This window comes from Lontra canadensis, unplaced genomic scaffold, assembly GCF_010015895.1.
Source record: "Lontra canadensis isolate GAN:19392208 unplaced genomic scaffold, GSC_riverotter_1.0 scaffold13, whole genome shotgun sequence".
Taxonomy (NCBI): domain Eukaryota; kingdom Metazoa; phylum Chordata; class Mammalia; order Carnivora; family Mustelidae; genus Lontra; species Lontra canadensis.
In genome coordinates, this window is record NW_022631007.1 from 16,127,247 (window position 1) to 16,145,219 (window position 17,973).

Below are 17,973 nucleotides of genomic sequence, written 5' to 3' on the forward strand. Positions count from 1 at the left end.
GGTCCCCGAAGGGTAGGCTCCGTGTGGGCCTCCTGTCCCATCATCCAGCTGACCAGCCCCATGGGCCACAGGGCTCAAAGCAGTGCCAGGGCCCCGCTGCAGGCTCAGGAGAGCAGGGACATAAAGAATTTTTCCCAGAGAAGCAGTGGTTGCAGGGGCTCCAAGCACAGGGCGCTGGACCCATGCCCCTGCCCCCGCAAAGGGGAGCTGTTAGACCCAGATGACTCATGGCAGGGCAGAGACACCCGAGAGGAAAGGTAAGGTATGACCCTTTCTGTGGCCCTGAATGTCGTCCACACCCTTCTCCGAGGGGGACCAAGGGAAAGAGCTGGATCTTCTCAGAGGGCTTCGCAGGTGCCTTGAGTGAACAGGGCGCTAGGAGCACTAGGGACAAAGCCCTGTGTGGCTGGCCGTGGGATGTGGCTTGTTTCCAGCCCCCATGATAGCCAAGAGGATGGGTCCCCACCCAGGCCATGAGTGCCAAGGATGGCTGGCCCGAAAGCAGGGGGCTTCAGAGGAGAAGCATGGCTCAGCTGTGCAGTGGCCCCAACAGGCGGTGCGTGAACAGGAGTTTTCAGGATCTTCCTCTGGGAACCCCCTCCCCGCAGCCCCGCCTCCTCGGGAAAGAAGCCTGCAGAGCTTGGAGGGTGGTGGGCAGGCTGCGGGAGGGGGCACAGAGCCCTCGTAGCCAGCCTGCCAGGACCCTCCGGAGGGGGTGAAGCTGGGGCTGCCTGTGCTGGGAAGGGAAGGTGCACCGGCTCGGCTCCCCGTGGTCCTTTGACACCAGAGGCACCTGTTCCTGGCCAGCCTTCAAGACTGTGCTTGTTGCCCATGTGCCCGCAGCAAGGGAGAGCCACCTGTGCCCCAGGGAGTCCCGCACCTGCCCACCCCTGGCATCTGGAGGGGGTGTGCCAGTCCCCTGTGGGAGGGATCTCTGTCCTGAGATGGAGCAGGGGAAAGGAGTATGGTGCCACCTCCAGGCTCTTGGTCCCCAGATGGAACTGACGGAGCTAGACGGGGGCTGGTCTGCAGGACACTGTCACTGCCTGGACCTGAGGGGAGGGGCAGGTCTGGGGGGGGGGCTGGGGGAGCTGGAGTGTCAGAAGGTGCCAGATACTCTGAAGTCTCCCTCGCTCCTCCTGTGCCATCTGCAGGATCTTGTTGTTCCAAGGGCTGGGCCACAGAAGAAGGGGTGTTGCGGGGGTGGGCAGTAGACACAGACCTGGCCTCAGAGGTGGTCCAGCCCAGGGTGGTCAGGAGAACACTGGACAGGGGGCCAGCATACCTGACTTGAGGGGCTGGTCTGTGAGCATTCCCTGGGGCCTTGGGCAAGTCCCTCCCAGGCCTCAGGACTTTCTCAGCAGTGGGGTGAGACCAAGGCCAGCAGGGGGCGCCCCACAATCATCCTGGGTTCCAGGAAGCCCTGGGGTGAGGCGGTGGCTCAGATCCAGGTTTGAGGCTGGAGGTGGTGGGGGAGGGGGAAGGGGGGGGGAGGCACCTCTGCTGGGCACTCAGGGTGACTCCCCAGATGCCTTCTGCGGACTCTGTTTCCCAGGGGTCTGGGCAGCAGCCCTAGGAATTCAGAGCCCCTGCCCCATGGCTGATGCTGGGAAAGCTGTGTTTTCCTGAGATGTACTGGGTGATTCTAATGCTCAGTGGCCTGGAAACCCCCAGCCCACTAGCAGCCCCCAGTGGGGAGCAGATGTTCCTTGTTGGAGTCTGAGGCTGACCCCAGCAAGGCCATACTTCCAGCTCTGAGGCCTGTTTGGTGCCTGTAAACCTGTCATCCAGTTGGTAAAACCCCAGAGCCCCATAAGGCATCTGGGGCTACAGACTTCAGTGAGGGGACTAGATGCAGTGAGGTGACCTTGTCCCCAGTGCCAGCCCAGGAGCTCCCCAACGAGCCAGCAAAATACTGGACAGAGGGCACCCCATCTCTCTCCCAGGCCCATAAATGTGTGCAGGACAAACACGAAGAAAAATGAAGGTGTACCAAAGGTGCTGAAAGAACAAGTCTTTTTCCTCACGACTAAATAAATACGGCTAATAACACAACTCTTCCCGTCTCAATGCACCGGTTAAATGCAGAGACAGTCTCTTCCTTATTTTTTAAACTAACTCTGAGGTTCATTTGAAAGGAACGGTGAACAAGGACAGCTGTGAAGCCGGCCTCCAAGAAGGCCCCCAGCGTCCCCGTCCCAATAGCGCCTCCTGTGTGCCCCTCTGTGTTGTTTGGCAGAATATGGCAGAAGAGAGAGCTCTTGCTTCAAGTAGGTAATAATGGCTCCCATCTTTGTGGCTCCCTTACCTCTGAGGAGAGCCCTGGGCCATGCTGGGAGCAGGACCGTAAGAGAAGTCCATGCAGGGAGAAGCAAGGCCTCCCGCCCCAGTCGGGCCCTCAGATGACTGCGGCCTGGCTGACCCATGGTGCCAGCTAAGGACAAATCCGGAGGCAGAATCCCCACTACGGTGCTCCCAGAGCCAGGAAACCACGCGAGATCACAGATAAGTTTGTTGTTTTAAGAAACTAGATTTGGGGGACACCTGGGTGGCTCAGTCAGTTAGGTCTCTGCCTCAACTCAGGTCATGATCCCAGGGTCCTTGGGCTCCCTGTTCAGCGGGGATCCTGCTTCTCCCTCTCCCTCTGCTGTTCCCCTGCTTGTGCTCTCTCTCTCTCTCAAATAAATAAAATCCTAAGAAAAAAAAGACACTCGATTGTGGGGTCATTTGTTATGCAGCAACAGATAACAAATCCAGTAAACAAAAAGATTAAAGAGGAAGAGGCATTTCAGACGTGAAGACATCGCATAATTGTAGAGCGGTAGTCCCTCAGACCAGGTGGTTCTGACCCCAAAGTATATTTCGTTCTGATCAACAGATCAGAGCAGAGAAATCTGAGATGTTTCACACGGAAAACATTGCCCTAAGACAAAGACACCACAGCTAATCCATGGGAGAAAGACGGAATGGTCGATAGCAGTCTCCAGAGTGCTGGTAAACTATTTGCGGGTGGGGGGGATAGGACCCCAGGGCAGCCCTGCCCCACGTAAATCCCAGATGGAACAAGAGATACCATAAGCAGGTAAAGCTATAAAACCCCCGAGTAGGTCAGGTGTGCCAGGGGCCTCACTACCCACGGGTGCCGGACCAGGCATAGGGACCAGCGTCCCCTCCCGCTGGAGGAAAAGCCTCAGTCACCCACGCCGGCCCCCAGGCCCACCGGCCAGGAGGTGCATTGGGCTGCACACACTCTAATGCGTGACTTCACTTTCTGACTCTGATTCATGGAGGTGGTGCCGTGGTTATTTATCTGAGCCCAAAATGACATGACCCACATGTCCATTAATAGAAGTAACTGGATGTCCCTTCGAATTCTTAAAGTGTGATATAGTCACAGTATGATGAAATCCAAGATGATACGTTCAAAGACTGATGGCATCAGAAATGCTGGGGAGGTGACATAAACTGATAAAACAGGACCCGCACAGATCCCGCAGCCTTTGGCGCAGGGTAGACTGGAGGGGAGAGGCCCCTGTGTTCATGGGGATCGTCTTTTACGGGTCGAAGTGTTCTGCTTCGGATTTTCCTGTGTTTTCCAAACACTCCAGGATGAACATGTGTTATTTTTATCATCATGAAAAGAAACAAGCAACGTGTTTTTAAAAACTGCCCCGCTCTGCACCAATCTGAGATAAAGATCTGTTTCGAGCACTTGGTGTCGAGTTTCCCAGACAGAGCAGTGACATGAGCCGTGAGGTGGTATGTCTTCTCTCCCCACATTGTGGGGGGTGCAGCTCCCTGTGACAGGGGCCCCGTCATTAGAATACCCTGTTCTCTTTCCTCCAGCCTGGGCTGGGTGCACATTAACCGTTTGTGTTCTGGCTACAAGCACGGGGACAGGAGTAACACCTCTGTTCCCCCTGCAGTGGTGTCCCCAGGATGGTCCTGGGTAAGAGAGCTGGAGACGCCCATGAGCGTTTCCCTCCGCGACCACAGGATGCTGATGCTGAAGGCCAGGGTGCAGACCCTGGGACCATCTGAAGCAGGGGCTGGGCTGGGCTGGGCTGGGCTGGACTGGGCAGGCTTGGCTGGACTGGGTTAGGCTGAACTGGGCTGAGCTGGGCTGGGCTGGGCTGGGCTGGGCTGGGCTAGGATGAACTGGGCTGAATTGAGCAGACTGGGAAGGTTGAGCTGGGCTGTGACTCAGCTGGGCAGGGCTGGGGAGGGCAGCATGGAATCAGAAAGCACAAGTGAGCAGAGTTTGGAGGCACCTTGAAAACTCGTAATTACCTAGTCAGCCATGGCAGTAATTTGTGTAAGGACTGAATTCTAACCAGACAGCGTCCACAGTGGGACCAGGACTGTGGCTCCTAGCCCACAACCATCCCCTAAGCAGGGAGCAGGACCAGCGGCTACACTGGCAGGACAAGGGTCACCTGTCCAGGACCCAACCTGTCATGATACCCTAATACCCTTGAGAAATCACCTAACTTCGCCAGGAGTGGGGGTTATCATCCCCAGAGCCTCCCTGCACTGGAGCCGCATCAGGCCAGTCCCTGTGGAGCATCCCGGTGTCTCCATCAGACTCGACCCTCCCCGACCCTCCACTTCCCACATGCCTGGAGAATGGTGGTATTAACAAGGGCCACATGGGTGAAGGAAGGAGGGGCGACAGGTGGAGCACTCACCCCGCCTCCCCGGCTGCTGGCTTCTCTCCCATGTACTTGCACGTCCTCGGCTGGGAAGCTTTGCTCTGATCGTTGGCAGAAGGGATATCCGCAGACCCCCTCTCAGTGGCCTGGGTCCAGGGCACGGCTGCGTTCCTGTTGTGAGGGGTTCCCCTGTGGCCACTGTGAACCAAGGCTCTGGGGAAGGCTGCATGCCCCCACGGCTGTATTTTTAGATGATCTCATTTCTTCACCACCTCTGGCTCTCACAAGGAAGGAGGACGCCAGGGCTGCCCCAGGGCTGAAGCCACGCCATGACCTGGGGCCTCGAGTTCCAGCGTCCCTATCACCAGCCCAGGGGAGCCCTCAGGGAGGCCTCCTTACCTCTCTGGGCACTGCTTTAACCACCAAAGGCTTCCCGACCACCACCTCAGATCCCAAATTCTGAAAACCTTTGCTCACCCACCGGCATGTCTTAGAGATAGTCACTTTTCCCCGGTTGACAGATGAGCACAAGGCCACTTGGGGACCTGTCAATGACCATTAGAGAAGTGAATACCGTCAGGTCCTGCTCACACCCAGGCCCTGAGCTGGGGCCTCTATGCGCCCCCTGAATCTCCAGCCCAGCCTCCACTATCCCCCTGGAGTGCTTTCTGCTGTCTGTCCTGGTCCCTGGGGTCCGGGAGACCTCAGCCCTCCTGACGTGTCCAGTGTGGACCTCCAGATCTGAAGCCTGGGAGGGGCATCACCTCTCTCCCTCCCCCACCAGGCCCTCCCTCTCCCGCTCCCTCCCAAAGCAGACAGCGCTAAAAATACCCTTCTGTCCGTCCCCACGTGGTGCCCAGCCCAGCTCAGCCCAGCAGTCCATCCGTACCCCTGGCTGGCTGGGAAGTCCTATTCTTCAGCCTGAGTTCTCGGAGAACCAAGGGCCAACTGAGAGGTAGGGTCCCAGGGACTCTCGAGTGTGGACATCGGGGAATGGGAGGTGGGATTTGGGGCAGAGAGCAGCAGGCAGAGCGGGATAGCCTGTCGGGGCATAGAGATCACAGTGCTGGGTGTTTGGACACAGACCCCTAATCCCAGTCAAGCTGGGCCCCTTGGGGTACGGTGAGGGCTCAGCCGGCACACTCCCCTCAGCGTCCTGGCTGGAAAGGTGGGCAACGGGGAGGCTGGACCACCTCCTCCAGCCGCAGCCAGGACCCCAGTGTCCAGTCCCTAGGGGCAGCTGGCTTTAGGCCCTTTGTGTCCCGCCCGCTGAAGCCCTCCTCACTCCTGGCCTGGACAGGCACCAGGCTGAGGCTCTGAGGCTCTTCAGAAGCCCCCACCCCTTTGGTTCGGGACCACAGGGTGGCAGGTGTCAGTAAATGCAGCTGAGGCCCTGGGAGAAGGCGGGTGGGAACTCTGCCCACTGCCCCTGAGGCCATAGCGGCTGGCCATAGGGAACACAGGAATGACGGGAATGTGAGGCCTGGGGGGCAGTGGCCAAGGGCTCATCTTCTGTCCTCACTCAGCCAGAGGGCCTCCCTGGGAGGGGGTCAGGCAGGACGGATGCTGGCCAGGCCCCGACCTGTCCCGTCTTCGCTGGGCTCCCTGGGTACGGTGGGCGCGCTGGGAGAGGGGGTGTAGGGAAGGGCCTCAGCTCCTGCCACCGACCCTGGCACCGGCACCGAAGTCAGCAGGGCCCTCCTTGCCCCTTGGCACCCACAGGTCACGGTTCTCTTTACAGGCCTTTGTTATTCTGATGTTACTTATTTCACCAAGGGTTTTGGTTCCTGCTTTCCTTCCCTTTGCTGGCTCTGCAAGGCGCCCCCTGGTGGACAGATGATGTCCGGGGGGGCAGCTTTTTGAACCATTGTAGGTAGGTAGCTCCAGGGGAAATCTGGGGCAACTTTCTTGGGGTAAAATGTCAGGAGTACATAAAAGAATATGCACGTAATTAAATAAGCCAGAAGAACACTTGCTGAATCCGATGATATGCACACGGATTCGAAATCACTGCCCAGAGAGTTCTCCTTAGTCGTATTTGTCTTTATCAACATACACCCAGGGTCCTGTAACCTGGGGCTCAGCACGTGGGACCCGAGCCTGGCTCCCCCTACTTCCTAGCTGTGTGATCTTGAACAGGGGATGTGAGTCTCTCATGCTTGTTTTTCCCCACGTTTACGCAGACCCTGGGTGTCATGCAGCCCACGTGAGGAGGGCACGCACCCTTGAGAGGCGGCCTGGCCCCTGGGGAGCACTGTGACCACAGAGTCCTTTCCCCGCCAGCCTCTGGATCTGCAGTTGAGAAAACTGGCACGAAGGTCACCCAGCAAGGTCATGGCAGCCTGAGGCTCCATGTAACTGTGGACAGTGAGGACCAGTGGGGCAGGAAAACTTCCAAAGACCCTCATCACCCTCCCCAACAAGGTCAGATTTAGAAACAGAGGAAGCCACTTGGAGTTGGGGGGGCCCCAGGGATCCCCAGGCTCCAGACGGTCTGCTCTGCATAGCCCGGAACTGTGGAAGGGGCCGGGTATGGTTTCTGTGCCGGTGTCACCCTGCTCTGCTTAATTGGCTGGGGGTAGGTCTCTGGCCCTCTCTGAGCCCCAACCTTCTCACCATAAAATGGGTCTAACACTAAGCCAACTGTGCAGGGCGACGGGGCTGAACAAGGCACTTGGCACATCTGTGATGCTCAGCCAGTGCTGGTGGAAGATGGAAAGGGCGGCAGGCTGGACGGGTGACTCGGGCAAAAGAGCCGTGCCCTGCCCTGGCTGACCCTGCCCTCTTCTGTCCCCAGGATCGCAGGCGGGGCCCAGCTCTTCTCTCCGGTGCGGGTGGCCATGGTGCGGAACGTGGACGACCTGGATTTCCACGTGCCGTCGCATGCGCAGGACATGCTGGACGGCCTGCGGCGGCTGCGCTCACAGCCCAAGCTGGCCGATGTCACGCTTCTGGTGGGCGGCCGGGAGCTGCCCTGCCACCGCGGCCTCCTGGCACTCAGCAGCCCCTACTTCCATGCCATGTTCGCGGGCGACTTTGCTGAGAGTTTCTCGGCGCGCGTGGAGCTGCAGGACGTGGAGCCCGGGGTGGTGGGGCAGCTGGTGGACTTTGTGTACACGGGCCGGCTGACGGTCACACAGGGCAATGTGGAGGCGCTGACCCGCACGGCCGCCCGCCTGCACTTCCCCGCCGTGCAGAAGGTGTGCGGCCGCTACCTGCAGCAGCAGCTGGACGCCACCAACTGCCTGGGCATCTGTGAGTTCGGGGAGCAGCAGGGGCTGCTGGGCGTGGCCGCCAAGGCCTGGGCCTTCCTGCGGGAGAACTTCGAGGCCGTGACCCAGGAGGACGAGTTCCTGCAGCTGCCCCAGGACCGGCTGGCTGCCTGTCTGGCCGGGGAGCTGCTGCAGGTGCAGCCGGAGCAGAGCCGGTTGGAGGCCCTGCTGCGCTGGGTACGCCATGACCCACAAGCCCGGGCTGTCCACCTCCCCGAGCTGCTCCGCTTGGTGCGCCTGGACGCCGTGCCCAGACCCTGTGTGCAGCAGCTGCTGGCCACCGAGCCGCTGATCCGGGAGTCGGAGGTGTGCCGCGTGGCCCTGTCGCAGGGCCACGATGAGGTGAGCAAGCGGCAAGGAGGGGAGGCCCGGAGACCCCGACCTGCATGGGGCTGGGGAGTACAGGGAGCCTGTTCCCCCGTGCCCCAAACCTCACAGCTCTCCCTGCCTTGGGCTGGTTACCTGTGAGGGCGTCCCTGTTCATCCCCAGGGCGCCTGTTATATCTCACACCCCGGATGTGAGGGGGAGGAGAGCCCAGAAGTGACTGTCTGCTCCCTGGTCAAAGTCCACAGCTTGGTGCAGACAAACCTGGAAACAGACTTAAGGCTCTGTGAGAAAGGCCAAAGCTGGGCTGGGGGCATCCTGGGCAAGCTAGCCAGTCAGGGAGAGCTCTCTGGAGGAGGTGGCACCTTGGCTGGGCCTTAGAGCAGGGCAAGGAGCTTGGCAGGAAGACAGCATGGGCCGAGAGTGCAGCAGGCCCCTTCCTGTCCCTTGGGGACAGGGTCGAGTGTTCACGGGCTGCGGTTTCCTGTTGGTGCTGCGATGAGAGGGTCAGGCAGGGCAGCTCCGGACACAGTGACAAACAGCAAAGGAGTCTGTCTGTGGCTGGACAGCCGGCTCAGAGCCCTGCTCTGGAGGAGCCCCCAGGAGCCAGGCCCGGGGACACAGCTGTAGCTCGGGCCAGGGTCATGCTGTGAGGGGACCAAGTACGAGCTACGCTGCTGTCCGGTGCCACCAGGCACAGCAGGCCGTCCTGGTGCTGGCAGCAGACTGAGGCCCTGTCCCACCAGGCAATCACCTTGGAACTGCCGGAGTGGGAGGTGCAGGCCTGCTGCAGGAGGGGCCAGAGACATGGGGAGCCCCAGGGGCCTGGGAGCTTGGAGCAGTTGGCCACTTACCAGCCAGGGTGGAACCCTGCTGGGATTTCCTGCCCAGCCAGGGTCATCCAAGTTCAGCACCCGCATGCTGGCGCAGGGGAGGAACTGGGGACAGAGTCAGGGTTGGCCCCAAAGATGGGTGCAGGGACTGCGGGGAGGGAGCAGCGCTCAGGTTTGAAACACAAATGCACCTGCTGTCCCATCTCTCCCCGCCCTGAGAGTCTACCACCATGTCTGGCCCCACACAACCATGGTGCGTGCACACACACGTGCTGACACACACACGTGCTCACACACATGCTCACAGCCCCCATGCATGTGCACCAACACAGCTGCCCCACCAAAGTCCAGCCCCAGAAAATGCCTGCTAGCCCCCAGGGCCCCTTGCATGGGGAACAGAGCCACCGGCTCCTCTAACCCGGCCTTCCTCCCCCACAGGCACAGCTGGCCCTCCCGCAGAAGCTGGAGGAGGTTCTGGTGGTGGTGGGTGGGCGGGCCTTGGAGGAGGACGAGGAGGGTGCCCAGGAGCCTGCCCCTCACCCCAGGAACTTCGCCTTCTACAACAGCAAGGCCCGTGAGTAGCCCTCACGCCGTCCCTGCGGCCCACAAGTCCCTCGTGTCCGCCGTGCAGGTGGAGGGACTGAGGGGTTCAAGGGAAGGGGCTGCAGGAGAGCCTCGAGGTCAGCACAGGCAGAGGGGAGGCTGACAGCGGGGGTACGGTGGCCTCCTCACACTCCAGCCACAGCCCCCAACTTTGGCCTTTTTGGGGTCCGGAGTCCAGGGTAAATGGTGTTGCTGCCCAACCCACCCCGTGTGGGGGGACAGTCACTGGCTTGCATGCCCCATGGAACCTTGGCCCCAGGGGGAGAATGAGGAGCTGGGGAGCAGTGGCCCAGAGGGTAGGAATCCAAGGACTAGGTCAGCTCAAACAGGGTTCTAATTCCAGCCTTTTAGCAGCTCACTTCACCGCCCTAAGCCGGTCCTCATCTGTGGAAAGGACTCCTCATGTAGTGAGCGCACGGACCCGACGGGCATGGAAGGGGCCTCTCCTGCCCAGGGCCCCATTATAGGGTTGCCCAGAAAATGGGGAGGAGTAGGAGGACGGCAGGATCTCTGGAGGGCCACACTGGCCCTGGAAAGCTCTTCTGAAAGCTCTAAGGAGCGTTGGCCGATGTCCCAGGCCCCCTGGGCCAGTCACCAGCCAACCCCCATGGCGTCAGTGGCTGGCGGGCTCCAGGAAGCGTGAGACCGGCTGTCCCAGGTCAGGGGCTGATGAGGGGATTTGAGGGCTGACGTCAGGAAATGAGCTCTGCTGGCTCCACCCGGCAACAGCTGTCCCTCCAACCCCAAGGGGAGGACAGCGGGGGGCACAGTGGCAGGCCAAGGCCTGGTGACTGCTGGGCCGTCCCCACCCTGGGGTGACACAGACATGAGTCAGGGGGACACGCAGTCCCTGCCCAGAGGGCAGGTGCCCAGCAAGACCAGAGTTCTGCGTGTCCTAAAGCCGGTTGTCAACAGTACACAGAATCTTCCCAGGGGACCTCCCAAAGGCCTGGGTCTTCCTCACAGCTTTCCACGAGCACCCAAAATGTGTCCGTTTGCTCACACACTCCCACACTGACTCTCATTTTTAATTTTTCAAGCTTTTTCTCATCTTTTGTCTCAGTTTACCCTCATGTAGCTCCTTGAAGGTGGGCCCGAAGTGGGTGTATGGCTCTGTCCCTCCCTGCTGTGGCGACAATCCCCAGGTCCGCTAACAGAGTAGCAGCCCCTTGACAGATACGGGTCGTCCATGCTCCCCTTGCCTCCGAGTGAGGTGAACTAGCCCCCTTGACAGAGGACAAGCTGAGGCTATGCGTCCCCAGGGCCCACAGTGGTGCATGAGAGCGGGGGTCTGGACTCACCCCGGCTGCTGCAAGGCCCACGTCTCCCCATGTCCCCTGCACGCCCGTGGCGGCTCATGGCCCACAGGGTGCTCAGGGAGAAGAAAGGAATGATGGATGAGGAATGAGTGAATGAATGATGTTCATGTTCTAACCCACCAAGGACCAGAGGTCAGGCCCGTTCACATACTACCCTGTGTCAGAAGTGGCACCCAACCCAGGGGCCCAGAACCCAGGCCACCTCCCTGCACACCCCGGGTGCAGTCCCGTGTCTCGTCTGCGTGCCGGGCTCCGGGGGGCAGCGTGGGGAGGTGGGAACCCTGGGGAACCAGACCCGGCAGGGGTACGTGGAGCAGCTGAGGTGTCCCCAACCGCCACCTCACCCCACGGTAGCCAGCCGAATCCCGCCCCGTGCTCCTCCCCAGGAGGGAATACCCCTGCTCATGGGAAGAGGTGCTGGGGAGAGGGGAGGCAGCAGCAGCAAGCTCAGCCACCCTGACCCTCTGCCCCTCTCTCTCCCTGCCAGAGAGGTGGATGGCGCTCCCGGACTTCCCCGACTACCACAAATGGGGCTTCTCCCTCGCCGCGCTCAACAACACAGTCTACGTCACAGGTGGGTTCCCAGCAGCGCCTTCTAGGGAGCTGATGACCGTGAAGCCACTGAGAATCGGCTGTCCCCTCCAGCTCAGGCGGGACTCTTCTAGACGTTTCTATGAGGTGGAAACAAGGACATTTAAAATCCATAGGTCCACGTGTGGGTACAGGGAACCATCCCGTGTTCTGTCCAACATGGAAAGCCAGGGGAGACTTGTTAGGCTCTCGCAGCCAGGGTCTCCCCCAACGGAACTGTGTGGCGGGTGGGAGGGTCACCCTGCTCATTTACATCTGGGAACTTGGGGGCTCGTACACAATTTGGTTGAGGAAAACAGCTGTGCCACGGGTGAAGATCTAAAACCACAGAAATTGTCCTCCTTGTTTACGGGGTAGGGAGGGACCTGTCCAAGTCACACAGCTAGGCTGTGCAACCTACAGTCTCCCCCACCACCCAGCCCAGCATCTGGCACCATGGGGGCCTGGCATGGGGAGAAGAAGGAGACAGGACCCTCAGTACCCAGCCGCCACTAGTCTGGAGACCCCAGGCTGAGGGGACAGTACCTCTCCTACAGGTGGCTCCCGGGGCACGAAGACAGACACCTGGTCAACCACCCAGGCCTGGAGCTTCCCTCTGAAGGAGGCCACCTGGAAGCCAGTGGCCCCTATGCTGAAGGCCCGCACCAACCACGCCAGCGCCGCACTCAATGGGGAGATCTATGCCATCGGCGGTAAGGCCTCCCCCTCCCTCTGCCCCAAGCGGCCTCCTACTCATGGCAGCCCCTCACCACCTCTGGGCAGTCTGGGAGCCTCTCAGTCCCGCAACAGTGGCTCCCTACCCCCATTCCTCACCAGGGACCAGAGAGCCCCCTGGCCTCAGGGACCACAGAGACATGCTCCCCCGTTCCTGCCCTCAGGAGCTCGCCATCTGGGGTAAACCAGCCCCACACCAGGGCGCCTGGATGTCCAGGAGTGAGGCTCAGGCATGAGCCTCTATAGCGAGCTCCAGCAAGGATTCTGAAAACAGAATGATGACGGGGCGTGCTGGAGCCTTGAGCTTCCAGCAGAGATGAACACTCCCATCCCCAAAACAGGTAGCTTAGTCCTCTGCTCAGGGTCACGCCCTCTGTGGAGTCCCTGGGTTGAGGGGACCCAGTGGTTTCTCCTTTGCTGTCCCCTTTACTCCCGCCATGCCCCCAGCCTGAGCACAGAGGCCCACCTTACCCCCATTATGCCCCAGAGCTGTGGCAAGGAGTCACACCCAGGACCCCTATGGTCAGTCAGATACTGAAAAACAAAATGACCGTGGCTGACCAAGAGTTCCCCAAAACCTCTGTGGGTGACAGATGGGCCTCAGGGTGCTCAGGGAGTACCCCAGGTGTCTCGGCCAGCCCCTGGCCAAGAGCAGGGAGCACACACAAGGTCCTGAGCCCCAGGCAGGTGGGGGCCCTGGCATGCAGCCTGGACTCAAGTGTTCCCGGGTCCAGGTGTCCACACCCACACCACCTGACGCTGTGGCCTTGGGCAAGCTGTCTTGCCTCCACTCCCTGGCTGTGGAAGAGGTAAGTCACAAGCCTCGCAAGGCCATGCCTTCCTTCCCTCGCCTTCCTCTCCCCTCTGAGGAAGCCCTCTGCTGCCCCTGCAAAGCCCCCAGTCCTGCGTTTCCGGGGCCCTTCCCTTGTCCCTGGCCCCCGGCAGCCCTGACCACCCCCACTCCGACAGGCACCACCCTGGACATGGTGGAGGTGGAGAGCTATGACCCCTACACGGACGTCTGGACCCCTGTCCGCCCCGCCCTCAAGTATGTCAGCAACTTCTCGGCGGCTGGCTGCGGGGGCCGGCTGTACCTGGTGGGCTCCAGCGCCTGCAAGTACAACGCCCTGGCTCTCCAGTGTTACAACCCTGTCACAGGTGGGCGGCGCAGGGCCCGGGGGTGGGGTGTCGGGACAGGGAGCAGGCAGCCATAGGTCTCTTACAAAGGGCCATGGCCCTGTTGGAGGTGGATGAGGCAGTGTTGGGGGGGCCCAGGGGGATGGGGACTAGGGGCTGGGTGGCAGGTGACAGGGAGCCCACCTCCGGGTCTTAAAGCTGCCGGCTGAGGCATCTGCCTAGAACCTGCCCCACGGGCCAGGAACGGGGCCCGGACCTGCAAGCCTTGGTGGGCGCTGGCTTAGGCTCCGGACCCCAGGCCAGGGTTGGGCTCCAGGGGGTCTCCCGTGTCTCCCCCTCTCTCCCCTCTCATCCTCTGGACAGTGCAGGTGATCACAGAACCCATTTTTGCAGGGTCGGTGTGAGAGTCCCATGGGAGACTGACAGTACCCAGGGTCAGTTGGGGCCCCTAGTCACCCGACCTGGCCAGTGGGCGGGGAAGAGGCAGAGGCCCCCAGGTGAAAGTGGGCCTGGCATGTTGTCCCCGCAGACGTGTGGAGCGTGATCGCCTCGCCCTTCCTCCCCAAGTACCTGTCCTCTCCGCGCTGTGCCGCACTGCAGGGAGCCCTCTACCTGGTCGGCGACAACACCAAGAAAGTCTACGTGTACGACCCCGGGGCCAACCTGTGGCAGAAGGTGGGCCTCGGGCTCCCCCAACCCAGGACCCCTGACAGTGCGGAAAGCCAGCCTGGGGACAGTGGGGCCTGGGGCTGTTACCGCAGTGAAAGGATTGATGAGGCCCGGAGCCCACGTGGAGACAGGAGAGCCAAGGACCGGGGCCTTCTGGTCACCATGGGTGCTCTGTCCCTGGCCCGGGGTGGTCTGTTCTTCTCTGGGGCAAAACCAGGCTCAGCCTAGGGAGCTTTCAGGGACAGCCTGGTGTGGGCCAGGCCCCGGAGGGAGGGCACCTCCTACCCGAGGGGGTGGCCGAGCAGGGGAGAGGAGCCCTTGGCTGTGGGTGGGGTGGGAGCGGCCCACATCTTGGTGCTCCATTTCCCTCCTGGCTACCCCCTCCTCTTCTGCCATGGAGAGAGCAGATGCTGGGCACCTCAGGCCCGAGCCTTTCTGTGTGTTTCTTCTGGAGAAAGAGGAGGGATGGTGCCCAGTGCCCATGGCAGTGGCCTCAGCACTAGCCAGACACCCCGGGCCTGCCCCACCTGCCCTAAGATTCTCAATTCCTGGAGGCCCGAGGAGGCAGACTGCTTCCTGCACTCACCCTGGCTCGGGGCGGCCGGCCCACAGTGGGGCCTCGCCATCCTGCCGCCTGCAGCTGTCCCCCGTGTCAGCGCCCAGCTGACGGGAGGCCCCATTACCCTGCAGTGAGACAGGTGCTGCGTGGGTCCTGCCAGGACACCACTTTCTCTTGGGGCCTCCCAGCTGGGCCACAGCCAGGCCTGCCGGGACCATGCCACTGATTGGGGGGCCTCCCGGCCACGAAGGGCTCCACTTGGGCCTCCAGGCCTCCTGGGGGCTGGCTGCCCCTGACCGTCTCCACATGTAGGCCACAGACAGGCCTTTACCTTCCCACGCACTCTGGGCTCTTCCAGAAGGGTCCACCTCTCCTCTGGCCTCTGGCTCCCACCTCATAGCCCCAGCCCAGGCCATGGGTCGAGGCAGGAGGTACAGGGGCAAAGTGAGGTTCCCCATGGCACGAGCGGCTTCTGGTGTGTGTATGTGTGTGTGTGTGTCTGTCAGAGCGAGGTCACAACTGTCCCCTGCAAGAGAACAACTGTGAATCAGAGGCCCAGCCCAGAACTTGCCCCGGGGAGCAGCTCCAGGCTTGGGCTTCCATGCCTCCAGCCCCATCTGACACCCCAACTCCACATATGGCCAAATTGGGGCCCAGGAGAGCAAGGAGCCTGGACACATCATCCTGGGAGATGTGAGCTGGAGAGGAGAGCACTAAAGGGACAGTCTGAAGGGCCTGGGGGGAGACGGTCACAGGGAGCCTGGGTGAGGTCCCAGGGAGCAGAACCAGGTGCTGGCTGTCCTCTCTGCATGTCCCCTGTGCCCCGCCCCACCCTGAGGGTTCCCTTGGCCATTGCCACTACCCCCCCACGGGCCCCTGACCACTGCCCCCCTCCACAGGTGCAGTCCCTGCACAGTTTGCATGAGAACGGCGCGCTGGTGCCACTAGGTGACGCACTGTACGTGACCGGCGGCCGCTGGCAGGGCATGGATGGCGACTACCTTGTGGAGATGGAGGCCTACGACCGTGGGCGTGATGCCTGGACCCGCCACGGCTCCCTGCCCCGCCTCTGGCTCTACCACGGGGCCTCGACCGTCTTTCTGGACGTGTCCAAGTGGACCCAGCCCTTCAGCCCAGCCCAGGAGCACTGAGCAGCTCCTCGTCCCATGGGGCCGGGCCTGGCTGCACCCTGACCCCGAGGGATGCCCCCCTTTGGGGTTGGGCTTCCTTGTCCACTAAGTGCTGGTCTCAGGCCACCGGGGACATCAGAGGACATAGCCTCAGTCCCCGCAGCCACCGCACTAACTCTGCACTGAGCAGCAGCAAGGGCTTGGACTCCCGCCACCTGCATGGCAGGGAGAAGCTGCTCTCCTGCCCTTGGTGGGTCTGAGGCCTGAGACACAGTAGCCGAGTGGCCCAGGAGACGCAGTGGTGGCCGTCCTCAGCCGTGTGTCCCACCTGTGGCTTTGGGAGGTGTTGCACAAGGGAGGAGTGGTCCAGGAAACTGCAACCCAGAGCAAAGGTCCTGGGGTGGCTTGGCCCCGGGCTACTGTGAGCCCGCTTCTGCCTGGCCCACAGCTGTGTGCTCACATCTGGCAGCTGCCCCTCTCTGGCCCCATGTACATCACACACCCGGAAGGGAAGAGCAGGGCGTGGGGTCAGGAGAGGGGTCTGCTGCCTATGTGGGGGTTGAGGGGAGAGAGGGTGAGCAAAGTCTTCCCAGGGAGGTGAGCAGGAAGGCGTGCTCTCTGACCAGGATCACCCCTGTTTCTCGGGGTGATTTGCTCCAATGCAAGAATGAGAGTCCCAGCAGCAGGCCCATGAAGGGAGAGGTGGGGGTCCTACAGGGATTTCTGACAACACCTCTTGGGCAGGTTGATGCCTCACTCCCAGGTGGCCTCCTAAGCGAGGGTAGCAGTGCCCCCATGGGCTCCCCCACGAGCACACGGTGTGACTCAGGGTGCTTCGGGGCTGCCCTTGTGCCCCCAGATTCTGCCTGGGGTCCCATGGAGAACTGGTGCCAACACTCCCCACCCCGGTCCTTCTCACTGGTCCTTGATGAGGTATCCCACTGAAGGACTCGCACTGGTGCTAAGGGGTCCTCCCCTTTTTCTGCGAGCTTCATGGAGGCACACAGGGCTGTAAGTTGGGGGGTCCTGGGTCCAGCCTGGTTCTGGCTCTGGCACTGACCGTCTGATGCCTCAGGAGCTCCCACCTCCCTCTGGACTGAGTTTCCTCTCCTTGAAGTCTCTTCCTTGAAACACCCCAGGGACTCGGACTCTGGCATCCCTGGGCTCCGAGGAAGAAATCCTGGGGTCCCTCCACGTCCACCTTGCTCCCAGACCTGCAGCCTCATGCCCATTTCCCGTGGGAGAATTGAATTTGCACCCCAAGGCTTAGACAGAGCAGGGCGTCCTGGGGGTCTGCTTCCAAAGAAGCACGAGCCCCAGATCTGAGGCCGTCTAGTCAGCTGGGGGAGTGGACGGACGTGAAGATGACGGTTTCTGGGATCCCTGAATCTTTCCATATGAAAATCTCCTGCAATGTTTTCCAGTTATTGAAGCTACTCAGCCAAACACTGTTTCAAAACAAAGACTCAACGTGTCCGTGGACTTCTTTTTATCACGAATGGGTTGGAAGGTGGCATTCTAGAATAAGACCGGCTTCTGCTCCTGCACAGCATGGGGGGCATTGGTGGGGGGCTAGTGTCTGGGGTGGGGGAAGCTCAGCCCACTCCAGGGCCTGGTCCTCAACATTTGGGTGCCAGATCCCCTCATCGGATCCGCTGAGCTGCCCCCATTCATTGGCTCAGGCCTATTGTGTCCTTCAGGGTCCCGGGAGGAAACAGATGACCCCTGAAATAGAGTAACAGAAGGCAGTGTAACAAAGGGCTACTTCCGAGGTGTGGGCAGGTGGGGGGAGTCCAGCAAGGGCTGAAGAGGCCTCCAGGGGGCACCTAGCAACAGTGGGGAGCTGTCACCAGCCCTCCGCCCCTCTGCTTGGGAAGGAGTGGACGCAGCCTCCAGACAGAGAGTTGGAGGGAGAGGGTGCCACGGATCTGGGGTCTTTGCTGAAGGAACACAGCCTGGGCCACTATCACCAAAATCTACCCTCTTACATTAAAACTGAGAGGCGAACTAGTCTGGTTTTTTTTTTTTTTTTTTAGATTTATTTATTTATTTATTTGACAGAGAGAGAGAGAGAGAGAGAGAGAGAGAGAGATCACAAGTAGGCAGAGAGGCAGGCAGAGAGAGAAGGGGAAGCAGGCTCCCCGCTGAGCAGAGAGCCTGATGCGGGGC

At 60.9% G+C, this 17,973-nt stretch overlaps 1 protein-coding gene across 2 annotated transcripts; it reads left to right on the forward strand.

The window, feature by feature from the left end:
* The first annotated feature begins 5,520 nt into the window (after positions 1–5,520).
* On the forward strand, positions 5,521–15,981 carry KLHL30 (kelch like family member 30). 2 transcript variants are annotated; one of them, XM_032857630.1, is made up of 9 exons: positions 5,521–5,607; positions 6,836–7,076; positions 7,450–8,266; positions 9,521–9,656; positions 11,492–11,578; positions 12,132–12,287; positions 13,279–13,467; positions 13,976–14,121; positions 15,574–15,981. In XM_032857630.1, exons 3-9 carry the CDS (start codon positions 7,493–7,495, stop codon positions 15,823–15,825), a joined length of 1,740 nt encoding a protein of 579 aa, XP_032713521.1. In that variant the 5' UTR covers positions 5,521–5,607; positions 6,836–7,076; positions 7,450–7,492; the 3' UTR covers positions 15,826–15,981. The 2 variants fall into 2 exon arrangements, with proteins under 2 accessions (XP_032713521.1, XP_032713522.1); XM_032857631.1 differs by lacking the exon at positions 6,836–7,076 and having other exon boundaries at positions 5,530–5,607.
* The last annotated feature ends 1,992 nt before the right edge of the window (positions 15,982–17,973 follow it).